This window comes from Chelonia mydas, chromosome 3 (genome assembly GCF_015237465.2).
Source record: "Chelonia mydas isolate rCheMyd1 chromosome 3, rCheMyd1.pri.v2, whole genome shotgun sequence".
Classification (NCBI taxonomy): domain Eukaryota; kingdom Metazoa; phylum Chordata; order Testudines; family Cheloniidae; genus Chelonia; species Chelonia mydas.
This window is the reverse complement of record NC_057851.1, coordinates 91,539,044-91,551,098: the sequence shown is the minus strand read 5'-3', so window position 1 is coordinate 91,551,098 and position 12,055 is coordinate 91,539,044. Positions and strand designations below refer to the sequence as shown.

Genomic DNA, 12,055 nt, shown 5'->3' with positions numbered 1-12,055 from the left:
TTGAGCAGGGGGTTGGACTATATGATTTCCTAAGGTCCCTTCTAACCCTGATATTCTATTCTATAAAATGACTTTACTGGTTGTGTCTCAGTAACTAGGATTGGGAATCAAAGTGGAGAAAATTACCTACATTTACCCTCTGTTGTTGACTGGGAGACATCATAGGACCCTCCCCATTCCTAATAAGGCCAGGAAGAATGTGCCAAGCATTAAGTGTGCTAAGAATAAATTTGAGCTAGGATAGGGATAAGGTTACTTTGAACTCTATATTTCATGTTTTCTGACCTACCCCCGCCCGCCTGCAAAGAACTGTAATTATATTAGAGAAGCTGCAGGGGCTTTAAACAGTTCTTTCCAGTTCCTTTGCTTTTTGCTGCCTTTCCCTGCTCTGCTGTCCCCTTTGGATCTTGGAATTTTTATTTTTATTTATCGGGTGTGTGGTTCTCGTGCTGGGCTATTTTTGTTAGAAGCTGATACTTTAGTCTGAGCTGTAGGCATTGCCTTGAGAAAAGCTTAGGTTGTTCTGGGGGGCCAGGACTCTACAGAGAATACAAGTTCAGAGAGGCACCAAAAGAAGAAACAGAATAGGAAAAGAGGAGGGCCTCCTACCTTTTATTTCTGCATCTCCTGATAGAGTCAGTGACCCAGAAGTATCTAAGCTGCCAATATAACTTGACCTGTTTAGAATATCTCTTACCATCACCGCTATGGCTGAGATTACAACAGAAGGTACTGTAACTATTTTCAAATATAATTAATTGAAAACAATTTGTACTTTGACAGTGTGATTGAGTCAGCACGTCAGTGTGATTTATTGCTTTTTTGGGAATAGCAGTTTTCCTGAAGGGTGGGTTTTTGTGTGAGAAGTGTTTGTCTGGCAGCTGGAGACTCCACTGCTAGTTAGTGAAGCTAGATCACCACATGCCTCTAAAAATAGCATTGGTCATGTAACCTGAGCAACCATAGCTTAGACAGTGATCCTAAAGTGATACAAGAAGGGGAATGCATACTGAACTGGAGCTATTGAGTTTAATATCAATAGGTCCAGTCCTGAACTCCTCACGCAGACAAATCTCCCATCAGCAAAATTGACAGTGAACTCTGTCAGAGTTTCACCCATGTCAGAACATCAGAAATCAGCTCTGTGGTGCTGATCCTGCATCTGGCTCAGTGGAGGCATGGGTACACTTGCAGGATCAGGGTCTAAATTTGTAAGCTATGTTTTAATATTAATTGAAAGTAAACAGTACTGATCCTGCAAGCCTTATCCAGGTAAAGCTCCTATGGAAGCCCATGAGAGCATTGTTTGGATGACTATTCCAGGGTTAGGCCCAAAGAATGAGAAGTAATCATATAAACCACAAAACATTGATCCTAACACATGAATATTTCATATTCTTTAATATTTCCTGGCCATTCATATTTAAATAACTTTTAGATGCACAACAATATTTTATCAACAACTGCGCAAGAAGGAAGCTGTTTTAAATTCCACCTTTTTTACTCAAATATTGAATATTTTTAGTGGAATTTCATGCCAGCTTTTTTCCATTGTGCATCACTCTACTGATCATCTTCAAGTTTAATAATGACTTTTTTTAAAAAAATAGGCTTATTGACAGTCTTCCGAAAGTTTATTTGTATTTTGTTTGTGATAGTGTTTCAGTATATTAAACTTGTACTTTTCATCTTTCAGTTTTAACCATTCTGTTTGAGAGGATTGGCATTATTCACTATTGATGAATGAATCTATTTCCCATAGGCTGCAAAATTAGCAGTGTCAGAACTTGCAGTGTTCTTGCTTGATGTTAGCAATAGCAAACGTAAGGCTGATGTGGGTGAGGAGCATGTGGCTTTTTTTTATTTTATCTTCAGTGCTTGGATGAGTGTATATATATTGCTCCTGGCAGCAAATAGTACTAAAACAGGTGACATAGCCAGACAGCTCTATCCCAAATGCTGGGGCTAGTTCAAGTAGGAATTCTTATCCAAATTTGGTGAAAACACTGCTCATTTTGTATTTGCTATCTGGAGGATTATATTTGTCCTCAGACATGTGCTGGGTAGTACTGCAGGTGTTAAAGGGACTTGTATGCATGAGGGCAGAATGTGCTTAGGTCTGGTTGAGTGCTTTTGATTTGTTTTTTTGTTCTTGTGGGAAGTTCCTTGCATATGGTAGATATTCCTAACTGACAATCTCTAATGAAGAATGGCTCAAAATTAATATGAAATACACAAGGCTTTTCAATAGCATAAGTCATTTCGTGGTATTACACATCTATATAGCTTTTCTGTGTTGCTGAATCTGGCATCTGGTAATTGAAATGAAAAGTTCTTTTAAAAAAATCATACCTAGTACTGTTAAGAAGACTCTAAACATCCCTGTATCAAACTTAAAGACTCTATTCAGCTGTAATGATGTGTATCTTTTGGCCCTGTGTAAGGCAGTGGCAGCTTCAGGTGGTAATAGACGTCAATTCCATAGCACACTGACCTTAAGTAGGTAGGTTGATAGGGCTGTGGAAGCCATCTTCTCCCTTGTGTGTGGAGGAGGGTTATACTGATCATCTGATTTTTTACAGCTGGTTCATTAGGTGGTGTAAAGTTTTAATCCATGACAGCATACTATATTTTGAATTTGAGGGTATAATTAAGTTTCATGGTGGAGTATATCTCTCCTGAGTTGTTACTGTTGCAAATGAGGGAGCTTGCAAGTTCAGTGCAACAAAATCTTACAACTTTCCAGTGCATGAACTGCTAGTGACTTCCTGCCCTTAATAGTATTAAACTTTCTGCTCCTTTTATCTTTGTTATACTGACAATCCCACATCATCCAGGCTGTCAGTCAGAACTTGCCTCATGGAATATCATACATACATGTTAGCATTGCATGGCAACCAGAGAGCATGGAACCATATGTTCTATGACTGAAGAGAAGGCCTTAATGCTCCCTTTGCCGTTTTGCCCACTGAACTAAGGAAAGGTTCTCTAGATCTGGTGGGCTGGGGTCATGTCATTTTGATGCAAATATCTAGACATCTTTTCTGTGACACTCCATTTCAAGATAATGCCCTTCTTAGCGTTAATTATGTAGGATGTTTAGGGCATGATTCATCACTATATAACTTCAGTTTTACCCCAGAAATGTAATGCTGTTGAAATTAATAACATTTATCTGCAATATTAGAAACAGAAATGCACTTTATAAAATCTATTATTTAGCAATACGTAGGTCTGATTCAAAGCTCAGTACGAACATTGACTATTTCATCCTCACAACACACCTGTGTGCACGGTAAACCTTACGTTTCCAAATGGGAAAATATACTGACAGGTTAGGGGCTCAGTTGTGAGCCAGACTATGAGCATGCTCAGGGGAATAATAAAGGGGATCATACTCCGGTGTGCTGACTAGTGTGACATTAAAGGTCATAAAATGGGAGGGAGAGAAGCTGCCACAAGCTTAGTCCCTACCTCCCCAGATGTTTAAAGAATGAAGAGAGCTTTTGTTCTGGTCTCCCAATGCACTAGCTAGCACAGCTGATCCAACACAGAGGGGGAGTAGTCTACGCTGGGTTTAGGCACGCCACGGAGCTAGTAAGAAACCGGATCTGAACTGTCTCTCTGATGGTATGTCTGTTGTTGGAGTTGGAGGTGTAATTCCCAGCTTGAGGAGACATACCCACACTAGCTCTGATCTAGATAACATGCTAAAAATAGAGTGTAACTGCAGCGGCTGAGGCACTAGCTGCCCTGGGTATGTACCTGTCTGAGATGCTAGAGGCTCAAATGCTCAGTCATAGTTCAGTCTCTAGTGTCTTCCTGGTAGCTATGCATCTGTACATTGCCCGTTAGTCAGGGCAGATTGCAATGAGCCAGTTTAGCCTGAAGTGATTTACTAGAGGTTCCACAGTTTATCAGTGAGAAAATCAGGATTAGTTCCTGGATTTTTGTTCTGTGCTCAGTTCAGCAGACAAGTAAGAAAAGTTATATAGTCATAAAGCATTTGAAAAGGCAAGTTTAACAAGGTTTGCACACTTTAAAAATAATGTAGGTCATCACAGTGATACGTGAGAAATAACACATGAGGGGCTGGAGTACAGAGCCATAAAGATGTGCAACACATGCTTTGGGTGTGCTTACGCCAGAAGCTACCCGTAACCTTCAATAGCCCAGAAGTTCACACACAGGATACTCAAACAACTGCTCACTCAGAAGTGTTAAATGCATAAAAGACATTTCTAAATGCTCTCAGTTCAAAACAAACAAGTTTAACAATATTTTATACCATGAAAGAATGGCTTCCTTATTCATTTGGCTAAGATCACAAGAAGCGCAATTGGGAAAGTAACTCAAATACTTTCCTGATGGACTGTTTTTTCTCTAAATTATCCTAAATTCTCAATTACTGAGGGGCAATCTTCACTCATTGATATATTTTGCTTTCCGCCACCAACTCTCTGTGTAACTTTTTTCATGAGTAATGTACCCGAATGCATGGATGCTAAATATCTAAACTGTATTCTTAGATTCATTCACCTAAATTTGGGTTATTGCTGATTATGCACTATCTGTGTCTTATGACTTTAAAAACAAACTTTGTATCTGTGGATAATCTAAGCACTATACCCAGATGTACAGACACTTGTTTCTCAACCTATGTATGATATAATTTTTTTAACATTAGCTTTATTAAAATTTTCAATTTACCTGATATATCCTTGATCAGGAGGCAAAGGGCATATCCTGCCCATGCAAAGGGATGAAGCAGATATTTCTGTCTGACTAATCAGATTGTAACATATATATTACTGAATAATATATTTTGGAATATTGGGCCTGATTCTCAAAAAGAAAAGGAGTACTAGTGGCACCTTAGAGACTCTGCCTCCCTTTTTGCGAGGGAACAATTAACTTCCTTCCAAGCACCTAATAATGCTTACAAACTAATTGTAGCTGCAAACTTGAATCTGCATTTTGTGGACAGACAGACACACATAGGACAGTGTTTCTACATCTGGCCTAGAGTTTTTAAATTTTATATTTTAGTTTAAAATTAATTGAAAATCCCTAGAGTTCTTAGAGCTCTTTAATCCTGAAGCTTTCCATGTTCTTTCTATATACCAGCAATGTATTTATGCACTGTAAAATTGTCTGTACTGTTAAATTCAGAGTAGTAATCAAAAATAACTAGCAATAAAGTTTTAAAGAATTCCTTTCCCCAAATGTTAAAAGCTATAAACTTTATCCAACACTAAATCTACTCTTTCTGGGTGGAAACATACTGAGGATGTATCCAGCTTGTTTTTTAAGGCATTGCCTTACACTAAGGACACTAAAAAAAGTTCCACCACCAACTGGCTGTAGATACTCCCAGGTGCCACATTACTTTAAACACAGTGGGTGAATATGTTCAAAAGCACCTAAGTGACTCCAGAACCTGAAACCGTGTCTACACTAGGAGCGCTTTACTGGTATAGAAATACCAATATACTATTCCTGCAAAATGCTTCTACTGTGGATGCAGCTTTACCAGCAAATCTGTATTTTGCAGTGGTGTAGTAAAACTCCCCTCCACCCCCCCACCCTTAGTGAAACAATACTGGTAAAAGTGGGGTCACCTGCTGGCATGGCTGTATCAGTTAGGGATCACACTTTTTATTTTTACACCCTTGATCAACCTAGCTATGCTGGCAGAAGTCTGAACATGGAAGTTGGGCTATTACAAAAGGGAGAGAAAGTTGATGGGATTTCAGTGTTTAAGTAACATAGGTGATTTTGAACATTTTACCCTAGGAGCTGAGGAGACTCATTGAAAATCAGTGGAACATAGTGCATAGGCTCTTTTGAAAACCCCCCTAACAGAATCTCTTGGTGCTTAAATACCTTTAAACATTTGTCCATTAGGCATTTTTAAAAAATGATTACCCATTGCCCCTAGCATAAACGGGTTTGAGACTGAAGCTGATCCATGCTGCTTTAGTGACAATGTTGAGAGCTAAAACCTGGGAAAGTAAAAAAAAATCAGTTCTGTTTTAAAGCAGGTTTCATAACACAGGGCTGGCTTCAGTCCAGGCTGCATCAAAGTCAGAGAAACCAGAGTTGCCCTAGATGAGGCAGGTCAGCTGCTTACAGAGGGAAAGAAGCTTTCTCTTTCTTTTTGAGGCTAATGTTGCCTAGTTTCTGCTCTATTTAAGCAGATTGAAAAGTGGACAATGTTCACTTTATCAGCTAAATGCTTTTTAAACACTCCAGGTTAATTCCTGGCCCCAATGAAAGTAAAGGCAAACTTCCTTTGACCTCAGTAGGACCAGAATTTCATTCCTACTTTATATTTTTTTGTTTATTCATTGTTTTATGATTAAAACTCATGGTCTAAATATAGAAAGTTAATTCCTAGGAAATAACATAATAGTAATAACTTTTATTTAGAAACCCTTCACCCTGCCAACATCCCTGTTGAGTTGTTCTGAGGGTTTCGCAGTTTGATAAGTTCAAATAGCATAAAATACACAACCAAATAGTAAAACCAAAAGGTAGCATCTTTAGAGAAGTGCATGAAGGAGGGTCAAATCTGTGATTCAGAGGTGTCTCCCGCAGTCTTTTAAAACTGAGGAGAATGCAGAGATGGATGAGCGACAGCAGCAGTGGTTCCATGCCCTAAAGACTTTAGAATGATGAGCTCTTTGGTGTTTTACTAATTTGAAATCAATTAAAAAGTACGCCAACAAAAGCTAACAGAGGAGAACAAACCTAATGTTCTTTATACTTTTTTAGCTGTTGGCTTTACATTGACCTGTCAAACTGGTAGCGGAGAACATGACGTGAGTAAGCAGATATGAACTGTGCATCTAAAGACTTAGCTGGAAACTATCAGCAGTCAGTTATATTCTTCCTTTGTTTTATCCCACATTCATGGTCCTTGACCTGCTCTAAATATTTTTATTAGGGATCATGATTATTTCAAGATTATGTATTAGTCCATTAGGCAAGAGGATAAATCAGTAAATGTTTGCATCCAGTAACTTGCCTCCGTGCATTCGTTCACATTTGTGTGGGTTTAACCCACCCCTTGTTTAACACCACGTGCATTTTAGGGTATGTCTTCACTACCCATCGGATCAGCGGGCAGCGATCGATCCAGCGGGGGTCGATTTATCGTGTCTAATCTAGACGCAATACATCGACCCCCGAGCACTCTCCCATCGACTTCTGTACTCCACCGCCAGGAGAGGCACAGGTGAAGTCGACGGGGGAGCGGCAGCAGTCGACTCACCGTGGTGGAGACACGGCGGTGAGTAGGTCTAAGTATGTCGACTTGAGCTACGTTATTCACGTAGCTGAAGTTGCGTAATTTAGATCGATCTCCCAATGTAGACCAGGGCTAAGGGTGGAATTTGATCTAAAAGGATGTAACAGAAGTTACATGCAAGCATCCGCAGAACTAGAATGTAATGTGTGATTATGTCTTAAATTTCTTCTGGATACTGAGACTAATCCTCAGCCAATCAGTACAGCTTCATGGTAGGCAGTGGGGGTAGAAAGATTTACACCAGTGGAGGGTCTGGCCCTATATTTTTCCTTTTCCTCTGATCTCTTTTATAGAAGATTCTCCCATTTTTTGCTCTGTAATCTAGACCCGCCATCCAGGATTTGACAGGGAGTAGTGCAACTCCCTAAACAGAGGAAAGACCACAGCTGCATGTTGTAAATACAGGGATTATCAGGGAAATATGGTTGGGCAAGTGGTAGTCAATTGAATAATTCTTCAAACTCACTAGAAACTCTGAGGAATAGAGGTGATCTAACACAAGGAGTGGGACCCCTCTCTGTGGGGCGAGGGAAGGCTAATATACTCATTCATTGGGTATATCTACACAGCAGTTGGGAGGTGTAATTCCCAGCTAGGTAAACATACATATGCTAGCTCCTCTTGAGCTAGCATATTAAAAGTAGCAGTTTGGCGGTGACAGCTTGGATAGGGTTGTAGCTGTAAGCTAGCTTGAGCCACCACCATGGCCACACTGCTATTTTTAGTGTGCTGCCTTAAGCGGAGCTGGCACATGTACGTCTACCCATACTGGGAATTACATAGCCTTTGTCTACATCAAACTGTCTAATCTGGTAAAACCCATTTAGGACCAAATTCAGCCCCGGCACAACTCCATTCAAGTGGAGTTGCTTGTGTTTACAACTAGTGCTGGATTTGGCCCTTAGAAACCAGGTTTCAGGAAGTCTCTTGTCCTCTTGGTTTAAACCCCCAATTGGGCCAGGCAATGAAAGAATTAGTCCTAGTTCAGTTCTGTAGTTTGCCTTCTTGAAGTCCGCTCTAGAGCTCAGTATGAGTTTGTCTCTAGACTTAAAGTTCCATTTAGTGCTACTCGAACCCATTTTCCAAAAAAAGATAATATAAAGTAATGGAAATGTACTCAAACTTTCTATCTGGAGAAGCCTCTGCTTTCTATCTTCAAAGATAGTTTAAAGAAATCCTTTGCATATGTGTAATGAATAAAGACTGGCTACTCCCTGTACATGTGTGTGTTCTCTCAACATCAAAAGTATCCCCATACCTTTGCCTGGAGTCAAATTCTCAAAGGCACAATGAATCTATGCCTTTGTTGGATCCTTTGGTATGTAAATGAAATATCTTTCCTATATTCTACTACCTAGACTTAAGCTGTGGTTTTCTATGCACTTCAGAACAGCTGAATCTCATTTCAATCCTTGCAAATAGTTATGTTGATTGTGAGAAACCTATCATAATGTTTTCTCATAAATATTCCATTCTTGTTTTCTAGATCTAATTTTATATCTATATATCAAGTTATGGCACTCATATGGCCTGTAACTTGCACATGTTTTACATATAGGACCCAGTTTCACCTTTAGACTCACCTAGGGTGACCAGACAGCAAGTGTGAAACATCGGGACAGGGGGTGAGGGGGTACTAGGTGCCAGTATAAGACAAAGCCCCAAATATTGGGACTGTCCCTATAAAATTGGGACATCTGGTCACCTGCCAATTCCTGCTACAACTGCTGTGCAAGCATATCTGAAGGCAGAATGGGACTTAAAGCTGTACATTTAACAGTATAACTAGTAATTTAAAAGACCACATGTATGATACGATGTGAGCATAGGTTACTCACCCTTGGTAAATCAACTGGAATGTTTAAAACTGCAACCATGCATATTAATATATCTGTTTTTAAGAAAAAAGTGAAAGTAAAAAAATCATGCTCCTAGAGATTTTGTGCACTTCACAGTAGCAGCCAAAAATGTGTACAACTATGGATTTCTACAGTGCAAAAGCAAAGCCACACCTACACAACATCACTCATGCCTTTTACTGTTTATGTTGTTGTTTTGTCTTTTAAATAGTGTTGTAATCCTAATCCCAGTGGAAATTTCCGAATGTGATGTATTGACAGACCATTGTGCCGCAGCCTGTGCTGCCTGGTGAAGCCCAGTGGAGAAGTACCCTTTTGCGGGTAGAGATTGTCTTGTCAGGAGAGAGTCATCTTAATATAGAATGTTTGTAAACCTACTATAGGCTTTTGTAGCAAAAGGTATTCATGAGCAAATTAAGGAATTCTTTGTTTTGTGGCTTAGGTGGAAAAAACTAACACCACAAAAGCATTATTTTTATGGACTCATGTCCTGGCTACTGCGACCCTGCAACCAGATCCCAAAACAGACACAATCAATGTGAGATAGGTGCTTGCTGGCTCAAGGTCCATAAGCATATATGCTAAAATGTACCCTTTACACCAGACCTCACCAGACCCTTTAGACCTTTCAGAGTGTTAGCTGCAGTATGAAATACATAGACTTTTAAGCAGTCTGAATTATGCTCCACTTGACCATCTTTTTTGGCAAGGATTTATGGGGATGAGGTGGTATGATTTTAATCCTAAATGTGAGAGCTACTGGCTAACTGATTGCTATAGACATTATATGCCACTCATCTATACTGCAGAGATGGCGATATATTGTGCTAGGGCCAAAGATGTAATAAATGACAAGCATGTTTTTTCAACAGATCATTTCCTACCTGAGTAAACATGTAAAAGGGCATAAAGCAAAAGGATTTTCATATTTTCTTTTGTTATTTCATAAACTTTTCTGTGCTTGAAGTGAAAAAGATTCCTTTCTTTTTTTTTCTCCATACATTATTTTGTTGTTGAATTGCTCAGGAAACCTAGGCAGCTGGTGGGATTATTTTTGTTTTCTTTTAAAGACCAGAGAAGTATGCTAAAAAGGATAAGTTTATAAATATAGGACTAGGAAGATTTTGCAAACAACTATTTAAAAAACAAAAAACAATTCAGTCAAATAGGGACCCTATTGATTTTGAAAATCCCTGTAAGAAAAGAACTACAAATAAGTCAGACCTTACTTCAGGAAAACATCTGTATTTTGGAAGGGCACTTAAAATATGCTTAACTTTAAGCACATGTTGCCAATAGGGACTAAGTTTTTAAGTGCTTTCCTGACTCCGGCCCTAAATGAGCACCAGATTTTTAGCTAAACTAAATTCAGGCTAAAAAAAAATATGATTTTCTTACGATGATATTTTTAAAGATAATTTTAGTTTTAAGAAACAAAGAAGTGATGTGGATTAGTTTTTTTTCTCATTAAACTGAAAAAAAAGTTTCCTGCTAAATTACATTTGCCATACTGTATTTGTCATCTTGTGTAGGCTAATGCATCTCACACTGAGAAGTGCTGAAGGCATCTGCATATAAAGATATAAACAGTCTAACTGATTCAGTTAATTGCACTTCTCCATTTCCACCCATTCATCCGCATTCTATATTCATTTTTTAAAAATAAGTAGAAATAACATTGCCTGGCAGAAATTGCCAAGAGTACAAAAACTACTTGATCCATTTCAAAATTATTATTATATATTATTTGTATTATGTTGGTGCCTAGAAGTCCAGAACTCTGTTGTGGTGGGCAGATATATATCAAAGACAGGCTCTGCCCTAAAGAGCTTAAAATGTATTCAACTTGTTGTTAATAAATACCACACTTCAGAGATCCTAAAACAGGCCACGGCCATATAGGGCATCGTAATTAATTATGGTAGTACTACAAAACCAAACTTCACTGTGAGTATTCATTCAAAATTTTGCATAGATTTACTTTAACTCTGTTTGCATCCCTCTTGTATTTAATTTTCTTCCTTGGTATCCTAATGAATAAACTTTGTACATGCATACTCTTGTGAAAGGTGAATTTTAAGCCTGAATATTCTGTGACAGCAAACTTTGAATTGCAGAATTAGCCCATGGTGCAAATTGTAAATTTTGAATTTTATAATTGAATCTGATATTTGTGGTTTGAGCTGTTGCTCATTCTATATATGTTGTTTCAGAGTAACAGCCGTGTTAGTCTGTATTCGCAAAAAGAAAAGGAGTACTTGTGGCACCTTAGAGACTAACCAATTTATTTGAGCATGAGCTTTCGATGAAGTGAGCTGTAGTTCACGAAAGCTCATGCTCAAATAAATTGGTTAGTCTCTAAGGTGCCACAAGTACTCCTTTTCTTTTTATATATGTTGTGTTACTCTTACTGTCTGGTGATTGGATGATTTTTCATACATCATCCAAACAAAGACAATATCATGTGACATGTAACTAACTAGTAATGCACAAATTTTAAATATTCATAATGAACTGTTTTGGATGATGAGGAAAGCAAAAGAACCTTTCAAGAAATGTACATATAGCTTTTTTTAGTGATTACATTTCAGAATTTTGCTATTTTTGATCAGAGGCAAAAATCCTCAAATTTTTATAAATAGTTTCCTCAGCTGTAATCAAAATGCTTCTATGTTGGGGTACATCGGAGTCCTCAAAGATGTAGTGTCAGGCTCACTCAAATTCCATTGTGATTTTTTTGTTTTTAATTGTATTGCCCACCCAAGTGTTCAAATATCATGGGGGCACCCTCCCTTCCCCCAAATAATGAAATTAGCTTAAAAATTGTGATATTTTCATAGAATCATAGAATATCAGGGTTGGAAGGGACCTCAGGAGGTCATCT

General features: G+C 38.5%; 1 protein-coding gene across 2 annotated transcripts in view; it reads left to right on the top strand.

Moving 5' to 3' along the window:
- The first annotated feature begins 265 nt into the window (after positions 1-265).
- The window catches only part of TRDN (triadin), a 119,326-nt gene continuing 107,536 nt past the window's right edge, over positions 266-12,055 (top strand). Inside the window, exon 1 of one of the 2 annotated variants that reach the window (XM_037894715.2) lies at positions 266-729. In XM_037894715.2, coding sequence (XP_037750643.1) covers positions 708-729 — 22 coding nt within the window. In that variant the 5' untranslated portion in view covers positions 266-707. The remainder of the gene's footprint in view (positions 730-12,055) is intronic. The other variant, XM_007056294.3, reaches the window with a different exon arrangement.